The sequence below is a fragment of the Sminthopsis crassicaudata genome, chromosome 2 (genome assembly GCF_048593235.1).
Source record: "Sminthopsis crassicaudata isolate SCR6 chromosome 2, ASM4859323v1, whole genome shotgun sequence".
Classification (NCBI taxonomy): Eukaryota; Metazoa; Chordata; class Mammalia; order Dasyuromorphia; family Dasyuridae; genus Sminthopsis; species Sminthopsis crassicaudata.
Window position 1 is genome coordinate 599,527,073 of NC_133618.1, and position 19,575 is coordinate 599,546,647.

A 19,575-nucleotide genomic window follows, 5' to 3' on the forward strand; every position below is an offset into this window, starting at 1 on the left:
GCCTGTGTCCCCCTGGCCCCTGACAGGATTCTATGCAGGTACTGTGATGGATGGGCATCTCCAGTATACGTGGTAGGGTCTAGCAGCTGCAGGAGCCCAGAACTCATTGGAATTCCACAGAGTATTTAAAAGGCACCCATCCCATCATGCACTTGAGTTGTCAATAAAGAGCCAGAGCTCTTTGTGCTCCAATAACCACATGCTGCTGACCCAGAGAGGGACAGAAGCAAATGCAATAGAATATACTTTTTTGCTTCTGCTTCTGCAGGTGTGAAGTGGTATAAAAACATCTAAGAACCTGGATAAGTCCAAGAAATTGGTAACTGAGGTATCTGTTAAATTGTAGAGGTTCCCTGCCCCCAAACTGGGGAAATCTAAAGAACTATGGATTCTGTAGAAGGCAAACAGTAAAGGCATTAGTTAGTGGGGCATTTTCTTCAGGCAACATGGCTTTCGCTTCCTTGCATGTCTGGTCTCCCATTGAGTTACATGTGGACAGCTGAAAGAAGCAATGGTGACTACAGTTTCTTAGTCCTGCAGGGAATCTCAGAAAGGAAGCAAATTGGTACTCTCTCTCACTCACCGTTGTAATGTGGTAATTGTGTCCTGCAGCTCTGTAAGAATGAGTATGTGGCTTAGGGACAAACATAAAAAGGGAACCCTAAGGCTATTGAGTCTAAATGTATAAAATCTATTTTCTCTTTAGGTGTCAATGTTGTAGCTACTTTGTATTTTTTTCCTACAAGTAAACATTTTTTAAAAAATTTATATTACCTTGACAGAGTTCACAAAATTATATGATCATTAATCTAGAGGAAACTTAGAGAGTACTTAGTTCAGCATCCTTATTTACAGATGAGGAAACTGAGACCAAGGGAAATGAAGTGATTTTCTCAGAGCCACTTAGGGAGTAGGTATTTAGAGGTGAGATTTGAACTTGATTTTTTTTTTTACTTCAAAGTCAGTTTATTTTCCATTGCGCTACTCTCCCTCAAAGTACAACAATTAGAAAACAAAAAACATTTGTTAAGCATCTATTATCTAAGTACCTGTGCCAAGTGCAAGGCAAAATTGAAGTTTAAGTCAAACTTATTCCTTACCTTCAAGGAGTCATACAAAGTCTGTCTGGTCTGTACACTGTTCTTTTTTGGTATTGATATCTATTAATAAAAAGATGTCTCTCTTTTTATTTCTGGTACAAAGTAGGAACTCACTTGTGCATTAAAAACAAAACAAAAAAACCTTGCCATTTCTTCATTGGTGTTTCCTTCTTCCCATGCCTATTCTGAAGTGTTTTGTTTTATTATTTTTAATGGTGGTAACTAAAATGCAGTTTAGAAAGTGGTTGGGAGTAGAAAATTCTTTTGCCCTGCTAAATTGGTTAATACATTAGGGTATGCTTACTGAATTCAGGGATTCATTACTTTCCATTGGCACTTGGCCATATGGATTCTGCTTTAAAAATATTAATTTCTCTGTATCAATCCTTCCTTTGTTACAGTGTTTAGATAATCATGGATATTTTAGGGAGCACAGAATTTTAACATCTTAAGAGCAGAAAACTTAAAAATCAAAATTTGTTCATTACTAGGTATTAGAATAAAGGTTTTCAAATCACCCAAACAATAAATATTGACTGAGTGGCACTTGTGGTTAAGGTATTCTAGATGATGTAAAGAAATATAAGAGACTATTTGTGTCTTCAGGAAGAATGATAGCCTTACCAGGGAGAAAAGAGACAAAAAATAATACCTCAAGGACTTATGACTTTGTTAAGTGTGGGTCAAAACATATGGCCCCAAAGTCATTGTCCCAAAATTACTCAGTTCATCAGAAACAAGGTTCTAGACTTGATTCAGTTCAAGACTTGAAATCATTACACTACCCATTATTCCTGTACAAATATGTGACAAGTACCAAATGAGTGATAAGACAAGAAATGTTTTGGAGTTCATGGGAGAGACAGATTACTGTAAGCTATAGTGGATTGTGAACCATTTGGTGGAAGGTACCAGAAGACCCAGAATCAGTATTTATTCTGTTTCTTGTTACTTCTGTAACCTTGATTACTTCATATCTATGAACCTTAATCTCATTATCTGCAAAGTGAGGGAATTGGACTTGGCAGCCTATAAACTACTTCCAGCTTCAGTTTTAATGATTCTGTCTTGAGGATAGACTGATCTAACTATGTTATTACTGTAGACTGGGTTTGGGTAATCTGGTTGAATAGAGAAGATAATAAAATGGGAGACATAAAAGCTGATGTTACTACTTGACTCTCTTGCTGCCATAATGGTTGACCTGTGATGTGTCATTTAGCTTAAGGCCAAGTACTGATAACAACTTTATAGATGTTTTTTTGTTGATATAAATGATTTGGGGATTCATCCTCATATGTTAGGATAGGATTTTCACAGGAATATAGACAGTGGACCAGAATGTTGAGGGGAAAAGTGCTTTGTACAGCATTGGGAATTCTACTAGGGAGGGATTGTACATAAAGAACTTTTTGAACCTTAATTTTTTTTTTTTTTTTAAGCAAGGATAGCAATCAGTGCTCTTGAGTAAAATAGTCACTCTTTTCATTTTAAAGGGTAGCCATCTTGAGCACTTACAGTGGTTTTGGTTTGAATGGACGCCTACTTTGACAGTGAGAATCATTGCAAGGACTTTGACCACACCTTTTTGTCTTATACTGTGACTGGCTAAGCCCTGATGCTTTGAATTTGTGACCATGTGGGTCTTCTGTTGTAATATTGAAACCTCTTGGTCTTATATAATTCTTAAACCCTAGAAAAAATGCTCCTTGGAACACACTAAGAGACACATAAGCCCAAATCCACTTCTTTTTTCTATGGTTGTTTCTGTTACTCTATTCCAAGAAATGTTCTTAAAGTTCATTAAAAAACAACAGCAACAACAATTTATTGTATTTTTTTCCTTGCAAAGTAAGGAAATACACATCTCAAGTAGAATTGATTTTAAAGTGAATATTCATTGAGTAATAGGGCAACATAAAATCTGAATTGAGGATATTTTTCCTTAAGAAGCATGCTGCAAAATGAATTTATTAATTTTTACTCTATATGCAGCTTGATTAGAAACTGAGAAACGTATCCACAGGTTTATCACTCAAGCAACAAACATTCATTAAGCTCCAGTTATTTATCAGATTCTCTGCTAGATACTAGGGTATGAAGGAAAAATAAAATGAAATCACTCCTTTCCTCCAAGAGCTAACATTTATTAGTCAAATAATTCTTAATTGACTTCCTTGCCTCACCTTGTCTTTTCCCATTGCAGTCTAGCTCCCACATAACTGCCAACATGATTTTCTTAAACCACAGTGACCCTGCCTTTGCCCCATCTTCATCTACCTCCCTCCCTACTCAATAAATTGTAGTGATTGCTTTTATTTCTAAAATCAAATATAAACTCCTTTGGCATTTAAAGCCATTCATAGTGTGATTTTAAAGTTTTTATGGGTTTTTTGGGGTGTTTTTATATTTACATTTCTCCTTTTCTATGAAAACTTAACATTTTACTGTTCCTCATATGTGGCCCTCCATGTTTTTTCTCTGTGCGATTTCATTGGCTGTCTCACAATGCCCTACATTCTTACCTCCTCCTGTTAGGTTAATTTTCCTCAAGGATCAGAAGAAATGCCACCTTCTACATTCTCTCAACCTCTTCCACACAAGAGCAGCTAATACCTTCCTCCCATATTATCTTATTACATATTTTTAAATGTGCCTCTACATATTTATACAATATACATACAACGATTGTAAGCTACTACTTGTTTCATTTCATTTTTGACTTTCTATCCTTTACTACAGTGGCACATGGTATTATTGTTTAATTGGGGTTTTTTTAGTCATGTCTGATTCTTTATGATCCCATTTAGAGCTGTTTTTTGTTGTTGTGGTTGTTGTTGTTGTTGCTTTGTTTTTGGCAACTGACATTTCTTTTTCCAGTTCATTTTGCAGATGAGGAAACAGGTAGACAGGCTTAAGTGGTTTGCCCAAGTCACACAGCTAGGAAGTGTCTGAGGCCAGATTTGAACTCAGGAAAATGAGCCTTTCTGACTCCAGGCCCAGGACTCTACTGAGCCATCTAGTTGTCCCAGTGGCATGTGGTGGATATTTAATAAATTCTTATTAATTGATCAGTTTTGTTGGAAAACGCCATTGTTTACCATAGTTGCTATGAAATTCTCCATCTAAACCAGTTATGAAAATCAGTTCATTTTCTCTATTTTGATCAGGAGTTCCGACTCTGAAGAAGCATTTGAGACTCCGGAATCAACAACTCCTGTCAAAGCCCCTCCAGCCCCACCACCTCCACCTCCAGAAATCATCACAGAACAAGAAATCAGACCACAGCCACCCCCAGAAGATCCAGGTAATGAAAGTGATATGTGGTTAGCATTGTTCAGGAGGGAGGACCTTTAGGGAATCAGCCATGTGATTGTTAATTCCAAAAAACGAAAGGAAGGATTCCAATATTAGGCTTGGGAACTTGGCTAGAATTGAACACCAAACCCCAGGAGCCCATTTATATCCTTAGGAGGGAACCAAATGTAATCTGAACTCTTTTTGCAATCTGGACCATGAAATCAGCCTTTTTTATTTGCTTAAGGATACATGTGAGGAGAGTTTGAGCTCATGTATTTTTAATACAATTAAGTGCACAGCAAGTTAAAACATCAAATTATTTGATTCAAAACATCAACTCTACCCATTGTAAAGGCCTTAAAAAATTCTAGTGAAATCACCCATGTAGTCTGTAGGAGACAAAAAAATTTGGAGATTAAAAATAAGAAAAGATAGTAATATAGGACTGAAAAGGGGACAGAAAGAATATTCATGAGAGTTATATCCTAATGTACTTTTAAAAATCTTTGTCACTGATTAATCCCTTATTTTTTTATGTTTCTGAAATCCTCTTATTCTTTCTCATTCACACTATTGTAATGATGTGTTAAAATGTGGCCACAAATATGCTCATTTCAGATGTTGATGTTACGGGCCCTAAGCATCCATCCCATAACCTACTGCTGGTCATCTGAAATCCATATCCTTGTATCTGAATTTCTTTTTTCAAGCAGGAATTTTGATTTGTATCTGGCACATTTAGAAGACTGTTTATTTGGGAAAATTAAAAGAGGAAGGAAATGCCCAAAGACATTATACTGGTTTAGAAAAATGTTGAACCCCAGAATAAAACTGTATTTTCCCTGGGTATTGGTTTTACAAAAGGGATGTAGTGCCATTTTGGATCTGTAGGTCTGAGCAAGTCATTGTTTTTTAAAAGCAATTGATGCCAAGCAGTGCTTTGTTCTTGAGCAAATGTAGTTTCCTGGGCTGATGGGTAAGAAGGAAAAAATCAAGGAAAACCTGCTGCTTTTGCTAGTGTCAAAAAATGGCCTCAAGGAGTGTTATAAGTTGACAAATGCAATTTTAATACTCTTGCTGGCAGGTTCTCTTTGGTTGAACAATCAATCAATAGCTGTATCTAGATATTCTTAGCAAATTTGAGAGCTTGTTCTCAAAAAGAAGGTAATTTCTTTTTATTTATTTGATTGTGAAATGGTAAGTAAATCTATAGGGATTCTTCTGTTTCCCTGTTGTTTTCTTTTTAACAGATCTAATGTTGTTACTTTCTATCAATAACAAATCTCGTGGGGAGAAAGCTGAATGGAACTTAATTTATATGAATTTTTTAAAACCATTCAACACTTAACTTTTCATGGAAAATCACTGTGTGCCAAGAATTTTGTAGTCCCTAGATCAAAGTGATAATTAAAATAAAAATATTATTTTGTTGAGTTTATAAGTTTTGCTCCTGAAAATGCATAGTATAATTCATAAAAGGATGACAAGGAAGACTGTAGTGTATTGAGCATCTCATATGTTTCAGCTCAACAGAAAAATATGACTCATAGAAATATATACATGTATAGGAATGTAATTTCATCAAATTATTAAGGCAACATTTTGAAGAGGATTTAGAAAATTGCAGAGTTAGAGGCTTAGTAGAATGTTAGAAATCATCTGCTACAACCCTTTAATTTGCAGATCAGGAAGTAGGCAATGAAAGACCTTGATCTAAGATCACTTAAGATATTGGCAAATTCCAACCCAAACTCAGCTTGTCCAGCTCTCAGAGGTTTAGAGCTCTTTGCACTGCTCTTTTTCTTAAGGCAATCAGATAACACAATTCATAGTATGGTAGACTTGGGGTCAAAAAAGACTGGAGTTTATATTTTACATGAAGATTTGTTCAAACGTGTGGAAATTGAGGCTTAAGCAAATGATCTGGTTTGACACAAGGAGTTAGTGACAGAGAAGGAGATAGAAGCCATATATCTTGACTCCCAGATTAGTTGCTTTTCTACTCTGAATTATGTACATGTTTTTGTATCCAGGATGTTGAAGTCTGGGTTCCCTCTCTCAAAAAACCTGCTTGTTTCTTACATTCATACCTGAAATGAGTGATAAAAATCAAGATGTAATTTTTCACATCCAAATTTATAGACCCTTTGAAATCTTCCCATGAACTCCTTGGGGATTTATATGTGCTAGATTAAGAACCCTTGCTCTAGAGAAGAGACAAGGGCACATGCCAAGTTTAGTTAGAAATTGAATAAATAAATTATAATAATACAAATATTTTACATCTATATGATGGTGTACAGTGTTATAAGTGCTTTTGCAGATGTTACTTCAAGGAGTGTTACAAGTTGATAAATGCAATTTTATCATTTTAAAATGATAATATCCCAAGGCATCGGTATTATTATGCTACTCTACAGATGAAGGAAGAGATGAAGTGACTTGTATAAGGCCATACAATTATTAAATGATAGATTTCCCGTCTTAAAGTCACCTGCTCCCCGCTCACCCCTTCAAGCTCACTAATTCCATCAAGCAATTTCCCCATGGCCAGAGTGAAGGTCAAGGTATTCTGAAAGTCAGTGACCTTGCCCTTGCCAATTTTGTGTTTAATGAAGCAGAAGAGTTGCAAGGGGAGGAGCAAATGTTGTCACAGGTGAAAAGACAAGTGGGCCTAAGTTAGAGAGGATGATTTATTCAGATGGTGTCCTTCTGCCACATGATGTCATTCTTGGCACAGCAGACCCCAACTGTGAGCTAGATGAGATAAGCTTTCTTAATCTTGTTGCACTCAGATTATGTCTAATAACTGTCAGGCTATTAACCTCATCTGTGCCAGGACCCTGACAACCACAAGTGCTCTCTAAACCGGAAATGTGAGAAAGGACAAAATCCGTGATTAGGGAATAAATATAATAGAAAATTCCATTCCTAAACAGCCTTGACATTAAGCAATAGACCTGCTTTTTGTTTCTTCCAAGAATGAGTTAATATTATTTATGTAGTTAAGTTTGGAAGACTTAGAGGTTGGATCAGATCTTAGGGTCCCAGGATGAAAGGTTTCGGAATGATACGGCAATTGCAGAAAGCACAATGTTTTTAAACCAGAAAACAAATAGGTTTCTCTTTGTTCCTCTGGATTTAGAATGCCCAAGGAGAAAAGTTTCTACTTAACCCTCAATCCCCACAACTCTACTCAGAACTGTGTTAAGAGGGGATATAGCTCAGATCTCCAGCTTTCCCAGCTTTGTATATAATTACATGACAAGATGTCAAGTGGTTTGCATTTTGGAAATGCAAGATCCTCTCCACATAGCCCTTGGTTCATTAATGAAGATCCTAAGACAAGGGAATGTCATCTTTGGAGTGGTATCTTGTAAAAGAGAAGAACAGGGAAAGAAGACCATGTGACTTTTTTTTTTTAAGGAAATATTTGGCATCTAATGATTGTGCTTCAGATCCTGGTCTTTTACTTAGTTCCTGTGAGTTAAATCATGTAATCTTTCTGGGCCATCTGTAAAATGAAATGGAACTAGGTGGTCTTCCAGGTTTCAATCTATATCCTTCCCCACCTTGCAGATCCTATAGACATGGGCTCTTATAAGGATAGTATTTTGCCTGGGTTCTGAAAGATAAAGACAGACTTAGGGTAAGGGAAATCAGTTAACTTGCTGTTGTCATAGGCTCAAATTACAAGGTGCTGAAAGTTATTAAGCAAAATACTGACAGGGTGATAGAGCTTTATTGAATGAAAACAACATCCAGTGGAAACAACATCCCCACACAGTCTGTCTCCACTAGGCTGAAGGTTCATTCCCACTGAGCACGGCTAGCCCAAAGTCTTGGTTCACTGCTTCCTGCATCCATGGTAGATACCATCAAAAACCAGTACTCCCAGAATCCTGCTGGCCACCACCCTCAGAACTGGAACTTCATAACCTCTCCCGGGACACTGCACAAGGCACTACCTAGGGCCGCAGAAAGTGGGTTGGAACGCTGGGTGAGGTATGAGATCCTTCCTCCCAGAGAGAACCTGCTAACAAGGTCTGGTCCAGCTCCCCATCTCCCCTAAGGGCTCTCAGCCTTCCTGAGAAGTCAGGGGGCAGTGACAACCTGTGTTGTGATTGAAGCAGAGTGATACCAGAGGACAAACTACATACAATACTAAGTTGTTCATGTGGTCCCATGTGCACAGTATATACTTGGCACATGCCCAGTGCTTTTGTTATATAAGGGTGTGAGGGTATAAAAAGGGGAAAGTCCTTGGAATAAACAGACTCCATTTTCCCACCATCCTCAGGAGTTCTGCCTCATCACTTCTCCAGTAGGAAGGTATATCTTAATCACCCTGGTGTGGGGGCTCTAGAAAACAATGATATGTTTTGTCACCTTAACTTGGGGGCTCTAGAAAGCAGGACACAACAATGCACCTTGGTGGGGAGGACAATAAAGGCATTCTCCCTCAGACTCTTTATTAACTATATGGCCCCAAGCAAATCCTTTGGTCTCATTCAGCCTCAGTGACCTATCTGTATATCTCTTGTGTGTGTGTGTGTTTATATATATCATACAAATAGTTTGTATGTGTGTGTCTGTGTGTGTGTATATATATATATATATATATATATATATACACATACATATATATATAAATATATATACACAATTATGGATCTATACAATATAACACTTTGCAAACTTTAAGCATTACATAGAGATTAATAATTGTTATCTTTAGAAAAGACTGTGGATCATTAATAAATCTGTCACACAGGCTCTAAGCTTGTCCATGGCCTACTAATCTATATCCTTCCCCACCTTGCAGATCCTATAGACATAAGATCTTATAAGGACAGGATTTTGCCTGGGTTCTGAAAGATAAAGACAGACTTAGGGTAAGGGAAATTCAAATAGAAACACTTTGTTAGCTTAATGAGTCTGCATGCTGATCAAAACCAGAAAGGATGTACATTTATATAACAGGATTGTCCTCCACCCTTCTACTCATCTGCTTGAGCCTGACGCCAGTACTTCAGGAGATGTTTTTAGTAAAAGGGATGACACTTTCAGTGGGCAGTCTTTGTGAGTTACTGTGGCTCAAAATTCATCATATTGTTAAACCTTCCGATGATGAACCTCTTGAAACAGGCTTCTTTGTAGCCCATAATAGATCTTATGATTATGATGCTTAATAGTGTTGGGTTTTTAACACTAAATATTCTATTAGCTATCTTCAATTTACAATGGTGAAACCATCTTCCTTGAGGTCTTCTTCAGGGAAGTTTTTACTTGTAGTCATGTTCATCTTGTTAGATAATTAGCTGAGAGAGGGCAATAAGCAACTATGTATGGCTGTAACAGTTGCACTGTAAGGAAAATTGAATGATGCAGAATAGATGCTTTTGAACCAGGATGCTGAAGAAAACTTTTGACAGTTCCTTGGACAGCAAGGAGACCAAATCAGTCAATAATTAAAGAAATTAACTCAAACAATTCATTGGAAGATAAATACTGAAGCTGAAGCTTAAATACTTTGGCCACATAATGAGAAAACAAGATTCACTGGAAAAGATCCTGATGTTGGGACAGACTCAAGACAGAAGAAAGGGCAGAGGATGAGAAACGATAAACATGAACTTGGATAGACTTTGAAGGGTCTGGTGCATTGTGACCCATAGGGTTGTGAAGAGTCAACTGTGGCAATAACATAGTGTAGCCTTGCCTATGTTACAAATATTCCAGAGTTAGCATTTCAGTAGGAATGAGAAAGGTCTGCAGAATAAAAGCCCCATATTTTAAAATGAAATTTCTGGAATGGATTCCAAAGAGCTTAACTCCCTCCATCTGGAAGGAATGAGGTTTCTTCCTTGACTTTAATTACAGCCTTGGTCATTTCCTACACATTGTAAAAACCAACTATACAGCAGTGTGACATAGATTAATCATTAAAACCATTGACTTAAAAGTCCTTTCTACCAGTCCCCTTTTCATCTATCAGAGTTTTTGAGGTTTATGTTTTCCTGAAGCTTTGCTCTCAGCATGTTATGACAAATGAGGGCTCACCAGAAGACCAACAACATTCCCAATGGCTTTCAGGTTTCTTTTAGTGCCCCTGTAACCTAATTGATTTAGAAGAGTGTGCTTAGTTGTTAGGCTGACCACAGAGTACAAAGCCCGGGTTTCCTTTTCACTGATAATGCCGGCATATTTCCACATATTTTTTCTTCCAAAAAACTGGGATGTTTAATGTGTTAGGAGGAGATGACAAGGCATAGTACACAGCATACCTACATCAGTGTCCCTGAAGAAGATGAAAGAGCTTAGGTTCCCTGGGCCACTCTTGTTGAAATGGGAGGAGAGAGAGAGAGAGAAAAGAAGAGGGAGGCTAATTCTGGAGAGTAAAGAATTCACATTTTATGATCTTGTTAATATTTATGTGTGCACCACATGATGTCCTTACTTTATTGTGATTTACTGTATTGAAACAAATTTTAAATAGCACCCATCAGAAAGCACAGTTCTTGGCCCTTTATCCACTTGGGTAGGCCTTTTGATTATCAATGCTTTTTATCTACTACCATTAAATCTGAGGCTATTTCATTTCTGGAGGCAAGCCAGCAGCAGACCCATCCATAACTATTACAGTAGCTTGTTCTTCACAAAGGTTATTCTGATCCCAGAGTGAGAGCAATGGATGGAAGATGCAAAGAGGCAGATTTAAGTTTGATATGGGAAAAGCATATATGCCCTAACAATTAGACCAAAGTGGAATCTGCTGTTTTAGGGTAGAGTGGTTCTCCTTTACTGGACTTGCTGGGAATATTGTTTAATGGGAATATTGTTGAGGTTTGGATTCAAGTAGATGGGCACCAACATCCCGTGTATACAATTTTGCTTAGATTGTATTGCTAGTTGGAAGAGTAAATAGAGCTCTGGACTTAGAATTGTGAAGACTCTCAACTCAAATTCTACTGTCTCAATTTCCTCATCTGCAAAGTGGGGCTATTATTATTAATTTTCCTGGCATTGTGAATACTAAATGACATTTTATATAAAATGCTTAGCAAACCTTAAATCTTCTGCCGGAAGCCTTTCTCTAAGCCTTTAATCATTTTGAAGATATAATGCAGAACTTGAGTCCATCTGCTATCTCTACTTCACTACATGATTAGTCTACCCTTCTCCAAATGTTCATTTCTCTGGATATCTCTAATTACAACTTCTAGATAAGTCACCATTAATCATGTGCTGCTATTGTTGTTATGTACCCCATTAAATGCAGAAGTAACCCCAAAATCACTCATTTCTCTTTTCTTCATCCTATCAAAACCTATTCTTGAAATTATTTGAACCGTATTTACTTAAGATGTAAATGATGGCTAATAGCTCAAAGTGTTATGGCGAGGGGGGGGGGGGAGGGAGAGAGAAAGACTTGCATTTAACTAGAATCAAAACTTGATGCTAAAGAGGGAGCTTTTGGAGTAGGATTTCAGCATTCCCGAATTGAGATGGAGTAATATTCTTTGTAGGTGCTTACCTACTCCCCATTCCTGTGGCCTCTCACATGTTCCCCTTTGCCCATCCCCACATACTCCTGCAGCCCTTCTGCTTCATGGGATCTGGGCTACTCATTTCTATTGACTTATGAGAACAGGTGCGTTTGAGGACATACACATGTTTGTAAGATTTATAGCCCTATTCACCTCGTTCTGCTATTAGTTCCCTTCCCAGCTATAACATTCTGTGGCCTTCCTGTCCTAGGGAAGGACTTATTACTCAGCAGGTATTCAAAGGGGGAATGGAGAGAAAGCAGAGGAATATTAAGCTGTCTTTGCCCAGATGTCCCATGTATCCAGGAGGCCAGATAACACCTGATAACCATTATGGAGACACTTGCATTGCCCCAAAGGCTGGAGTATGATGATTATGATTATCAATAAACCAAAGCTATGCAAATGGGATTTCTGGGGGATGTCAGATATGAATGTAAAATCAGTACCACCAGGGCAGCCTTTATTTTATGTCAGAAATAGCTGGCAGTTCTATAGAGCTTAGCGTTTTAAAGTTTGTAAAACTTATTACACAAGTTGTTTCATTTGATCTTTATGACAGACTTGTAAGGTAGGTAGGTATTATTATCATTATGTCCATTTAGCAAAGGAAGAAACTGAGTGTTAAGGAAGTAATTGATTTGCTTAGGATCATACATCTAGTACTTCTTGGGTAGCATTTGAACAGCTCTTCCTGATTCCAAGCAGAATTCTATCATTTCACCTAGCTATCCCAGTGATCCATGACCTTGGATTATATAATGAAGATACTCTCTTTTTCTGCTTTCTCTTAAAAATACTATATGTTTCTCTAGTTGTAGAAACCTCTTTCTTAGAACTATGAGCTTCCAAGTATACCACAGTCATTTTTTGCCATTCCATAAACCTTTCTTTATGAGGACCAGCCTCTATCATCTAAGATAAAGATGTTACTTACAGAAGGTTACTTGATTCTTCTTAGGATATAATTTTTGTTGTGATTCTATAAAGTGAAAAAACAAGATACAGGCTACCAGCCCCCTCCCATCCACACTCCTGGGATCCCATTTCTTAAATGCATAAAAATCGAATAACTTAGAGGAGACAATAAAAATAATTACAATTTGCCTTTATGTAGCACTTCCAAGTTTATGGATTACCTTTCCTATATCATTTCACAGAATCCTGTGAAATAAATAGCAATTTTAATAAATAATAAAAATAACAATTTTTGAGGCAGCTAGGTAGTATAGTGGCTAGAATGCTAGACTTGGAGTCACAGAGACCTGAGTTCAAATTCAACTTCAGATATTTCCTAGCTGTGTGATCCTGAACAAGTCACTTAACCCTCAGTTTCTTCATTTGTAAAATATCTCCCTGTTATTATGAAGATAAATGAGATAATATTTGTAAAAGCCTTGAGAACCTTAAAGCATTACGTAAATGCTATTATTATTATTTCTAATAATAGTAACTATGAATCACAAATCTACAGAATTGTTGGGTTTTATTTTATTCTAAAATATCAAGGGTCTTCCTTGACCCATGGTAAAAATATCAAGATTTTTAAAATATTTTAAATATTTTTTAATCTTTAAAGATATTTTTAAGATGTTAAAAAATATCTTTGGCATCAATATCAATGGTAAGAACATGATTTGGACTTAATAAACTGGTGAGCTAGAGTATGACAAAAATAAATTCTGGATCATTCAAAAAAAAAGTAATACTGTTTAATGTTTTATTTATACCTAATTGATCTAAATGATTTTGAGATTTTTCTAATATATATATATATATATATATATATATATACATTTAAATAATTGCAGTAGATTATTCATACAGATAAGAAAATGGGGCTTTTTTCTTTTGAATATTAGATCATTTTAGAAATAGAGTATTATTAAATATCCTTATAGCTTTAACTTATTCTGGGAGATATTAATTTTATTTATTTATGAATTTTTTATTATAAGTTTATTAAATATTAACTAATTCACTTAGCAAATATTTGCATTCCAATGGACTCGGTGCAAAGCATAATGTGCTATAACTTTGAGTCACATCTTAATTTTTATCAAGATTCTTTCTCCATTGTCCTTTACTTTTCCCCATATAGAGAGCCATTGTTAAATTGTTCTCTCTTCTAGTTCTGTTTTTTTTTTTCATTTTGCAAAAGATCTTAAAAACAAAGATCTTTTTAAGTATCTTTTTATCTCTCCTATTTATTAGTCTTAGTTTCATTATTGTCTGTATTCTATTCCATCAAGGTACTACAACATATGCAACCATTCCCTCATTGATGGAAATTAGATCATTACAGTTTTATGTATGTTTGTGTGTATGTATGTATGCATGTATGTATCCATCCTTTCAGTTGTTTCAGTCATGCTTGACTTTTTGTGACCCCATTTGAGTTTTTGCAGAAATACTGAATAAATTTCTTGGCCCAATACTCTATCTACTTCATCACCTAGCCATCCTATTTATTTATTTTTTTGTTTGTTTATGTATTTATTTAGCAATTACAAATGCTGCTCTGAATATATTTGAACAGACATCCCTTTTTTCTCTTTTTGCTAACATTTTAAAGGTATGTTCCCCATAACAGGATTACTGGGGGTACCTACAGTGTCATAGAATTTGAGAGCTAGAGAATTTAGCCCTCTCACTTAAGAGATAGAGAAACTGTACTGAAGAGAAATTAAAAGACTTACTCAGGGTCAGTGGCAGAACCGGTACCAGGATCTGGGTCTTTGCTTCAGGATGATTACTCTTTCAAATACATCATCCTTGAATGAGCACTAAATTCTGGGTGAATGAAATATTGTGGCCAAGTAGAAGTCAATTGTCAATAGAAGTGATTTATGCGACATATATTTTTGGTGACTTGACCAAGTGCACAATCCTGTTCCTGCAAATGGTCTCATTGTGGGAAAGGTGAGCAAGGAGAGCTTTAATTAACAACACTCAAAGGAGAATGATGGATATTGTCATTGGAAAAAAGAAAAAAAATCAATCAGATTACATGAGTTATTCTTTCTTAGTATTGAGTTAAGTAAAGTAGAAATTGGAGCTTAACTTTCTTTTCCCAAGATTCCTGCAAGTTTTCCAAATGTTTGAAATTAACCACACTTTTCTTCAAATCATAAGAACATTCAAGCCATTTCTACATGCTTCTTACCTCCAGACAAAGAGGTGATTAGAGTGTAAATTCATCTGTATTTCTTTCTTTGCTTGTTTTTTTAAAGGCATGGCTAACATGGGAATTTGTTTTGCTTAACTCTACATATTTGTAACAGGTTTTTGTTGTTATTTGTTTTTTTAGGTTTTGTTTTTCAATGGGAGGAGGGGAAAGGAGGAGGAAGACAATTCAATACTGAAAAATGATCAAATTTAAAACATTTTGATTTTCTCAGAAAAACTTTGAGTAATCTTTGAGAATGTGAACTACAAATCCTGGCTCATTCATCAAGTTTAGTTAATAACCCATACCTAGAGCAGAAGGTATTTATGACAAAAGACACGGTCTGGAATGTCAGCTTCTTGAAAGCAGAGATCAAAACTGCACATTGGTTCATTTAGTTCCTCAGAAAATATTTGTGAAGTATCTATGAGGCACTTTATTGACACAAAGAAATGAAATGATTATAAGTGGGTGTTTATTGAGAGTATAGATGAGGAATTGAGGATCAAACTCTGATATTCTTCCTTAGAATTAGTTAAAATGCCACAATTAAAATTTCCATGGATACAATTTCTAATTGAGAAGACTTGAGTTATATCCTGTCTTATATACTTTCACTAGCTGTGTGACCCTGAGCAATTCACTTAACTTTCTCAACCTCAATTTCCTCATCTGTAAAATGGGAATATTAGTAATACCCATGTCCTTGGGTCCACTGTCATGAGAATCAAATGGATCAACATACATAAAGTGCTTTGCAATCCTTAAAGTCCTAGTTGTTAGTTTGTCTTAAATGTTTCATCTAAACAAAATATAAATAGGCCATTATTGTACCAAAATGAAATATTTAGAGTGATAGCCTCCAAGCATTGCTAGTCACACATTTACAATGTGTTTTGTAATATATGATGATTTAATTAGTGGATGTCAGGTCCAGACAAGAAAATCATGGCAAGCTGCTGAGCAGCAGTTTGTTCTTGGGGATAAAAATGAACAGATGGCTAAGTGTAATATCTGCTGAGCACTGTGTGATTCAGAGGTGTGCTATTGCTTCACTTTCAGAGGGACCCTAGATGCTTCCTTCATATCTCTTTACCTGTCTGGCTTTATGGACTAAAATCCTCAATCATATTTCATTTTCCTATTTTATTTAATAAACATTTACTAAGCACCTTGATAGACATTAGGAGAAAATTAAACTTAATAAATATCTATTAAGCACCTACTATGTGCTAGACACTATGCTAAATGCTGGGAATATAAATAAGAAAAGAAAGATGGTGCCTCTTCTGGAGGAGCTTACAATCTAATGGGGTAAGAAAACAGGAATGGGGAGAGGGAACAGGACAGTATCTGGCTCGGGGTATCTTGTTCTGTGGAACTGAGACTAAACAAAGATGCAGAGACAAAATAAAGTTCAGATTCTGCTCTCTAAAAGGAAGGCTTTGGGTGGAGTTTAGTGCTCTATCTTCCAGACTTCCTGTCAAAGGGGAAAGAAGTCTCAGGAAGTTGGTAAGGTACTGAGTGTATCCAAGATTGAGTTAAATGATATGAAGAGAGGATTTCTGGTGGTCAGTTAACCCTGAAAGGGGCACCTTGTTCCTGAGGCTTCCTGGAGCTCTTAGAAAAGGCATACATAGGATATACTATAAGATATTTAATATGTATGGGAATGCCTGCCATCTAGGGGAGGGGTGGAGGGAAGGAGGGGAAAAACTCAGAACAGAAGGGAGTACAAGGGATAATGTTGTAAAAAAAAATTTTTTTTTTTACCTATGCATATGTACTGTCAAAGAAAATGTTATAATTATAAAAATTAATTAAAAATAATAATAATAAAAAAGAAAAGGCATACAAACACAAATGAGGTGCAAAATGATCCGCCCCCCCAGACACAGTCCTTCCCCATCCACTCCCCCAAATTCATTCAGCTCTAGATCTCCACCCCGAGGCTCAGCTGTCTGATTGGTGAGCATACATTCATAGATCTACCGTGGTCCACATCCCATCATAGGCAACTCGTTCTGTCAGTACATGTGGTATGTGGTTTATCTTCCCTCTCTCCTACGCCCAAGATCCATAACTGATGAAATCAGGATGACCAGCTCCATCCCCAGGCGCCCTGACTGCCCAACCAGACATCCTTCCCCGGATCACGCCCTCCCCAGGTGTTGTCTCTGCATGTGACAGTGCAAGCTCCCTAGGGCTAAAGGCTGTCTCCCTTTATATTTGTGTTCCCAGTGCTTGGCACATAGTAGGCTGTTGATAAGTGCTTATTTATTCATTCACACTCAGCTCTAGGAGTGAGGGATTTCTTTGTATGGGAAATAGCAACCTGAAACTTCAGTAGGCAAAGTAGGCTCTCCCGGTTTCTTGAGCAATGTAAACAAAGGAAAAGAGGTTTGAGAATGTGGTTCATCTTTGAGTTGCAGAGAACATCCATTCATTCTCTTTAGAAAGCAGTGTGCAGATAGCTCCTTGGCAGGTAGGTTTCCTCTCTGTCCTATCACTGTTCTATGGCCTTTTTTTTTTTAACCTTTGTTAATATTCTTTTCACTAATATGCTCCCCCTCCTGCTGCTTGCCCATCTAGACAGCAAATGTTAGAGGAAAATGTTGTGTAAAAGGACAAGAAGGAAGGAAGGAAGAAAGGAATGGAAAGAGGGGAAAAAAACAGAAAAGAAGGAAAGAAGAAAAAAGAAGAGGGAAATAAAGACAAAGAGCAAAGATTGCAAATTGTAAGCCAGTAAGTTGACCCCAATTCTTGTAGAACTATATAATATATTATTAAAAGGGTGGTGAGTGAAGCCTTCATCAGAGATAACCAACAAGAACAAACCTTACTAGCCTAATCTGCTTTTCTTTTCTGACAAGGTTACTAAATTGATAGGTCAGGGGAGTACTGCTGATATAGTTTTACCTCAATTTTAGCATGCATTTAAAAGCTTCTCTTGCTAGTCTTATAGAAAGATGAAGAGATATGGACTATATGTTGATACTTTAGGTGGATTCACAAATGTCTAAACAATCAGACTCAAAGAGTAATAATTGGTATGTGGTGCAGTGTCACTTAAAAGGGAGGTCAATAATGGAGTGCTCCAGGACTGAGATATTGATCATTTTTCAATGACTTGATCAAGGCATAGAGGGCATGTTTATCAGGTTTACTGATGAGGAACATCTAGAATGGATATCTAACAAGGGAGATGTCAATGATGACCTAAAGTCTTGACAAATTAGAACATTGTGCTGAGCAAAATAAGATGAAATTTAGTAGGAAAAAATCAAAAAGTCTTATGCTCAAATTAAAAAACAATAACAATTCAAGTCAAGTTCACAAGTAAAACATAGGAAACATGGTTAGATAATGGTTTGTCTGAGGATATTTTCAGGAATTATAGTGAATTGCAAGTTCAGTGGGAGTCAGTGGGTTCTAGAGTCTGCTAACACAATATTTGACTGCATTAAGAGAAACATAGCATCCAATATGGAGAAGGTGATAGAACTGCAATCCTTTTACTTGATCTAATCTCCCATGGAGATTTTTACATAGATTCCTATGTATAAACTCTATCCAGTTTAGTGCACCACGTTTTAGTAACAACATTGCAAAAGGCAGCTACATGGCCCAGTGAAAAAGATACTTTTTAAAAAATAAAATACTGTATAAAATATTATAAAATACTATAAAAGTGATATATGCATAAAAGACCTGATTTCAAATCTAGCCTCAGGGATTTACTAGCTCCGTGTGCTTTGGCCATCGCTTTCCGTGTGCTCATCACCCACTTCAGTTCCTCAATATTGTATAATAATGGTACCTACTTCACAAGGTTGTTATGAGGATCAAGTGAGATGATTTGCAAAAGTGCCTGGCACATAATAGGGCCTTAAATGCTTTATCCTCTCTGTTAAAATTAAGAATATCCATAAGAAACTAACCAAGGTGATAAAGAGCCTTAAGAATTTGCAACATGACCTGTTGAAATCATGGATATTTAACTTGGAGTAGAGAAAATATAAAGGGCACAATATGGTGATCTTCAAGAATTTCATAGGTTGTTATATGGAAAAGTGAACTGAAACAAATTTTCAAAATACCTTATTAAATATGAGGCACATTTTTCCAGCTGTTTATTGTAGAAGTGATAAATACTCTACTTGCAGGCATCTTAATGCCATCCTAGAGTAATTATAGGCTATAGGAAATCAGCGTCCCTTAAGAGGGCAAGACTTGGAGCAATGGATAAAACTTTAATTTAAACAAATTCTAACTTGATATAAGGATCAATTTAAAGTAGATATTTAAGAGTTGGAACAGGCTGCCTCTGGAGGAAATGAATTACCTCACATTGTAGGAGGAAACAAAGACTAGATGACTACTTGTTTGGGATGTTGTGAGGACTCTTTTCCAGGAATAGGTTGCATTGGATGACTTCTGAAGGTTGCTTTCAAAT

The 19,575-nt window shown here is 36.5% G+C and overlaps 1 protein-coding gene across 6 annotated transcripts in view; it reads left to right on the forward strand.

Annotated features, from left to right (window-relative positions):
* TACC2 (transforming acidic coiled-coil containing protein 2) overlaps positions 1 to 19,575 on the forward strand; it is a 306,311-nt gene that overhangs the window by 232,004 nt on the left and 54,732 nt on the right. For all 6 annotated transcript variants that reach the window (XM_074295773.1, XM_074295778.1, XM_074295774.1 and 3 more), the window contains one exon: positions 4,271 to 4,407. In XM_074295773.1, the coding sequence (XP_074151874.1) occupies positions 4,271 to 4,407 (137 nt within the window). The remainder of the gene's footprint in view (positions 1 to 4,270; positions 4,408 to 19,575) is intronic.